This window comes from Sparus aurata, chromosome 4, assembly GCF_900880675.1.
Source record: "Sparus aurata chromosome 4, fSpaAur1.1, whole genome shotgun sequence".
NCBI lineage: Eukaryota > Metazoa > Chordata > Actinopteri > Spariformes > Sparidae > Sparus > Sparus aurata.
In genome coordinates this window covers 33,808,241-33,814,240 of record NC_044190.1, presented here as the reverse complement: position 1 = coordinate 33,814,240, position 6,000 = coordinate 33,808,241, and the positions used below count along the sequence as shown (strand labels likewise).

General features: G+C 48.1%; 1 protein-coding gene across 4 annotated transcripts in view; it reads left to right on the top strand.

Annotated features, from left to right (window-relative positions):
* Window positions 1-1,380: 1,380 nt before the first annotated feature.
* shf (Src homology 2 domain containing F) overlaps window positions 1,381-6,000 on the top strand; it is a 105,750-nt gene continuing 101,130 nt past the window's right edge. For 2 of the 4 annotated variants that reach the window (XM_030414360.1, XM_030414358.1), the window contains exon 1: window positions 1,382-2,377. In XM_030414360.1, the coding sequence (XP_030270220.1) occupies window positions 1,946-2,377 (432 nt within the window). In that variant the 5' untranslated portion in view covers window positions 1,382-1,945. Of the gene's footprint in view, window positions 2,378-6,000 lie in introns of all 4 variants that reach the window. The other 2 variants (XM_030414359.1, XM_030414357.1) reach the window with 2 other exon arrangements.

Genomic DNA, 6,000 nt, shown 5'->3' with positions numbered 1-6,000 from the left:
AATTGCACCGGTCAAATTTCTCTCCGCGCGCCCCAAAGTGCAGCGATGGCAGGATTTCTTTTCAGGATGGAAATAATAGATTTTGTTTTGATCTCTGGAGCATGGAGTTGTCTCTCCCCCGCGGGCCTGCCAGGGTTAAACTCTGATCTGTACACTGTGACTTCCTCAAGGCTAAGTGCGTGCCGTTATTAAAAAGAAATATTGCTTCATAAAAAAATTGAAAAAAACACCACCACCGCGCAGAAGCAATGACTCCTGTTAATGCGGACTGTTTGCTGGAGTACGTCTCTGGGAGGGGGAGATGGGATTCTTTTTTTCCATCCGTCCTCTGATCGCAAAAAGGCAATTAGTCTTCGGCATGTGGACCTGTGACCGCCTGCGTCAAAGAGATTGAACGACACCTTGGAGTAGAGATGTTTTGTTGGTATTGGTGCTTTGAACATATCCCCTTGTCTGCTCGTGGGTTAGTGTAATGAACTTAGCCAGAACAGTGCCCGGTGTTTGTACACACAGAGTCCAGCATCCCTCTCCACTGGTCATTTGCAATGCAATTTTGCAATTAAAACAGTCTGCAGTGGCCATCTGGACATGAGAGCACTGAGAGTGAGCAAAGGGCACGTCGCCCTTGAGTCCTACTGGTGGAGAGGATGTTAACCTGAAGGGCTTTTATGCAAGCAGTGTTGTTTCTTATCAAAAGTCAACATTTCTGGAAATATAAGGCAGGGTTTACAAGAGAAATGGAAAATAAAAGCCTACTGTGACTCAGGGGTAGAGCCAGCGTCATGTTATGGGAAGGTCGCTGGTTTGAATCCCATGTTGAAGTGTCCTTGGGCGAAATAATGAACCCCAAACTGCTCCTGATGTGTTGGTTGGCACCTTGCATGGCAGCCAGCGCCATCAGTGTATGAAGGATATAATGTATGCAAAGCGTCTGCTAAATGTAAATGCTTACATTTATGTAACTTAAAGGGGCACTATGCCATTTTCAAACTCTAAAACTAAACAATTTTTTTTATTTACAATATTAATGAGTTGATAATACTCAGACATATTTATGTTTCCATTACAAGCTGTTCACAGAGGAAACACTCCTCAGAACACTGTTTGAAGCTAGAAAGGTGGCAGGGTCCGCCACATATAAACAAAGTAAAAACTGTATGAAACTGTGTTGTCCTTGAAGGTCAGTTTGTTTATCCTGTTTATTCAGTCATGGACACAGAAAGAGAAAAAAAAACACAATGAAGATCTTTCTCTTCCGATTAGAAAACGTCTTCTCCAAAACTACATACTGCTCCTTTAAACAACACACAACGACCTGAGGATTTCAAACCATCTTGTGGCACTGCCGGGGTTCCAAAGTGGAGTCAGGGACCCGCGACAAACATGTCGTCATTTTGCTCTTCATCCTCTCACATCTCGCAGCCCACACACTGAGTCTCCATCCGGGGGATCCGTGAGACGAGCCGCCCGGCAGCTGGAGGCTCAGTCGGTGCATGCTGGGTCTGTAACACTGGAGATGCAGCGGTGACTGGTCTGTACTGAAGTCAGCAGCAGTCAGTGAGAGTTTCACAAGTCCGGTAGGTGGCAGTGAATGTTCTCAGGTAGGCAGGGCAGGTTGTATGTGTGTGTGCGCGCGTGTGTGTGTGGGGGGCGTGTGTTGCTCTTCCACAAGCGCTCCCATGTTGCGTAGCGTGGGAGACCTGAAGGTGGAGAGAGCTGAAGGTGGAGGAGCAGCCTGAGCAGAGAGTTGACGGGAGCCGCGGCGGATCAACTAAAGTGCCTCCGGCCGCGCAACGAGACTGGCGACGCGCTCCGACAGCGGTCTGCTGGCCGCGGCTGACCCGAGGATCCGCGCTCGGCACCGACACACACACACTCGGGCTCCGCTGGCAGGGAAGCTGGAACTAAACTACAGTCGGTGACTTGAGAGCGATGCACTGGCAGCATGGCCAAGTGGTTCAAGGAGCACCTAGGATTCAAAACTACCAAAGCACCCCCTCCGGCGCCTCCGAAACCGGACTACAGACACTGTCACACCGGTGTGCCCGGCACGCCTGGCTACCAGCAAGCGAGCTCCGGGGCCACCTTCCCGAGCCCGGCTCAGCCGGACATCCTCGCTGCCTACAAACTACAAAAGGAGCTGGACTTCGAGGACCCGTACACTCCAGGTGGAAATATATCGTTCGGCTCGAGCTTGAACACTGTGGGGTCGCCGGATATCAAGTATGTGTCCCCGAAACACCGACTCATCAAGGTGGAAACAATCGAAAAGAGCAGCCCGGCTCCGGGCGGCGGCGTCACGGTCACACAGGCTGTTGCTGTGGGGAGCGTTAAGTCTCCGACCTCCCCTCCGTCGGACCACGACAACAAGGAGAAGGTGGGTGAAGTTCATTTAAGTATACAAAACTTTAACTTTCTCAGTTAACCTGAAGAAGTAGGTCAAAACAGGGGTTGTTGTCGTGTCACGGTGTGTTTTGTGGAGAACCTGACCTGCTCCTGTGAAGAGTGAATCGTTACAACCGGCAGAACTTGTTAATCACAGCGGCACAACGGCCGTCCACATGTTGTTGCGACATCCACCTCCTGTCTAATCACTAACCTGCAGCACAGGGAGTGCTGCGGAGGGAGTAGCCTGTGTTCTGAGCTCACACATGGCTCCACGCACACACACACGCACACACACCAGGGATCACTCTGAAAACTGTGAATTTACCCTTTTTATTTCTTCACTTTGTCACAGTGAACTTGCAGTCCAACTCTGCTGTGCATCATCCCCGAGCAACAGTGTGATGTAGACTTATTCATTACCACCGGCTGAACTTTAATCCAGTCTTTTATTTTGTTAAACTAGACTGATACATTTCGCAAATGTTCTTTTTGCTGCTTGTGATGCACCCCCACGCTCGGGGCTCGAGCCAGCGTCTTGTTTAACTGAAGGTCGCTGGTTCGATTTCCCCAGTTGAAGTGTCCCTGGGCCAGATACTCAACCCCAAACAGCTTGAATTAAACTGCTTGTCGAGCCCAAACTACTCCTGATGTGTCGGTTGACGCCGCCATCAGTGTATGAATGTATGAATTACTGTAAATCTGCTAAATGCCCTGAAAATGTAAATGTGTTTACGGACATATGGGCTCTAATTTGAGCGTCTCCTGGCACGGTTCCCTGAATGCAACATAAAGTCTTGTGCTTACACGCTCCCATCAGCACCAAGTGAATGTGGAGACAGACAAACAGGGATCGGGAGGGAGGGGAGGGGGGGGGAATGTACGCATGTCATGTCAGGCTTCTCAGGAATCCAAACACACCGGGGTTCATTTGGAGAAACGTGAGACGCTCGATGTCGGCGAGGTTAAGGACGTGCCTAGCGATGATGAGTGCGATCCCGCCGTGGAATGTTTCAGTGTCGTGTACAGAGGAGAAGGCACGGCCCGGCGAAAACCCACACTGCGTTCTCTCCTCCTGCGTCCGGACATTTTTTCTTGTGGTCTTCTTGGTTTCACGTTCACATTACTTCCTCCTCCTCTTCCTCCTCCTCCTCCTCCTCGTGTGTCGTTTGCTTTCGCACCTGTCCTCGTGACGTGTGGTGCGTTCGCAGTTTGGTTTTTGGTTCAACACTCTTATTTTTATTCCACAGTGTCTGCAGCTTGTCACCGGAGTGTTGCGTGGAGGAGGAGGCCCAGTTTTGATCACACGAAAAAACACAACCGTGACTGTCATCTATATTTTCCCACACGGCCCCTCAAACGCCAAAGATCAGAAAAGCATGTGACGCTCATAAAAAAAACAAAAAAAACTATCCTCTGTGCCCTCTTTGTTTGTTTTCCCAGCCTCTGTTTTCAGCGGCCCGTCATGAACTCGGCGTACAGGTTTAATAATCATACGGCTATGCGTTATCGGGAAAACAAGCAGGGAACCTGAATTTACCATCCTCAACCAGCCAGCAGCTGCTCAAGCTGATTAAACAGATTATTGTTGTCTCATGTTAATTGAGGCTTATTTGGATCTCCCCGCAGTCAGGATACAGTCGCCCGTGCCACCTTCTCTTCTCCCACCCCCCCTCATCGTGTGCACATATGGCTTTAACAGACAGGCAGATGATCGTATAGGATGGTTGAAATAACTCGCAACTACCGGTACGAGTGATGTTCTGGACGCGCTAAATCAGTACTGACAGCTGGCGGGCTTTACCGGCGGCGTCGAGAGAAGGGTTTAAGGGTTTCTCGTCGAGTGCTGAAGGTTAAATGAAAACGATGTAGTGATGGAGATGGTGGATTCTGTCCTCTGTATTCACTCTGCACGCTGCGGAGATGTGCCCACCGTTGAAGAGTCTGCCGCCATCTGCCTTGCCAAGAAAAGATGCCGCAGACTTGGATATCATATGTGCCATGTAATCCATCATAGTGATCAGTTGGCCTCAAATTGGCTCCAACGTGTACCGCACTGTGCCGGGTGGAGAGTGCTTTCCCTGCAGGGCGCACCTGACAGGAGGACGGGGAAGTTTGCAAGGGAATACCTTCCAAAAAACGCGCCGAATTACCGTCTTTTCTGTTTTGATTAGGGCTGCTACTAACTGCACATTTTCATAATCAGTTAACCTGTTTTCATAATGATCTGCTAAGTCTATACAATTGTGACGTCTTCAGGTTACTTCTTTTGTCCAACCAACAGTCAAAAATACAACAAGTCTTCATTAACTATCAGGAAAAACGACCAGTAGTGTACTGGAGCAGATGGAATCAGGCAACAAACTCAACGGTCTTTGTATTGTTTGACTGTGATGGCTAAGACACATTAGTCAGTTCATAAAGTTTGTTTTCTTTAAAGGTCCAATTTGAAGAGTTGGGACTCAAAAATCTAATTTTTTTTTACAAACACTGACGCTCTGACATTGTAGTTCTGGTCAGCCGCCATCCCAAAGCGTTAGTACTTCACCAGTTGGGAATGAGACTCAAAAATCAACATTCTTACAAGTGGACCTTTTTTATTTGATATGTGTGCACCAGTTTACACCGGCCTATGATTCTGATGTGTTTGTTATAGAACACTGTAATCTGAAAGCAGCGGACAGGCTGTCAACTCTCTGTGAGGCGGTCGAGGGGCGTTGAACCTCTTCCAATCGATTAATTGACTCGTCATTGCAGTCGTAGTTTTGATGTTAAGTTTCTCTCAGCTGTCAAAAAAATAAGAGCTCGGTCACGAGTAAAATACCCTTCTAATAATGTACTGAGCTCGTCACAAACTACACTGTCGCCTGTACACCGTGAGGCTTTGTGTTCGAACTTCACTGAGAATTACAGCGTGTCTGGATGCTCGGGATTTTCTCTCCAATCGTCTGTAAGTCCTTGTTAGACGGATTTTCCAGGTGTTTTAAAAAAAAAAAAAAAAACGGATGTTAATGCGAGCATTTTCCCACCGTATTGACACTTGTTTTTCGTCTGTTTCTGGGAGGGACGCTCTGTTCGCAGTGTGCGTCTCACACACTCTGTCTTCAGGCTGGTGTTGAAAGGTTGAGGGTGTATGACGTGCACAGTGTGTTTCTTGTTTGGTGAAGCTTCATGTTCAAACTGTTCTACAGCCCCCAAAAAACTGCGAGACACATTTGGACAACGTTTAAAAAAAAAAAAAAAAAGAAGTGTAAAGTGTATTTTCTTGCCTTGTAGCTCGCGCATAGACACACACACACACACACACAGACATCAGAGTGAGGGTAAATTGAGTCTTTCTAAGTGCAGAGACTAAACGCTGAGTGCTGGAGACCGAGCGAAGAGCACAAGTGTCTTAACGGCAGTGCTTGGTTACATTGATGTTTTAATTACTTGACTCATGAATGCTAATTATATCACCGCTTACCTAATGCCTGAAATGCCAATAGCGGCGTCCAGTCTGCTTCTGTTCTCCGGGCTCCCGTTTGGGGGAAAAACAAACGAGACAGAGATGTTTCGGTACGCGGCGAACAGTTCACAAACTGTGATGTATCTCCTGCGTTCACATAGGCGTCC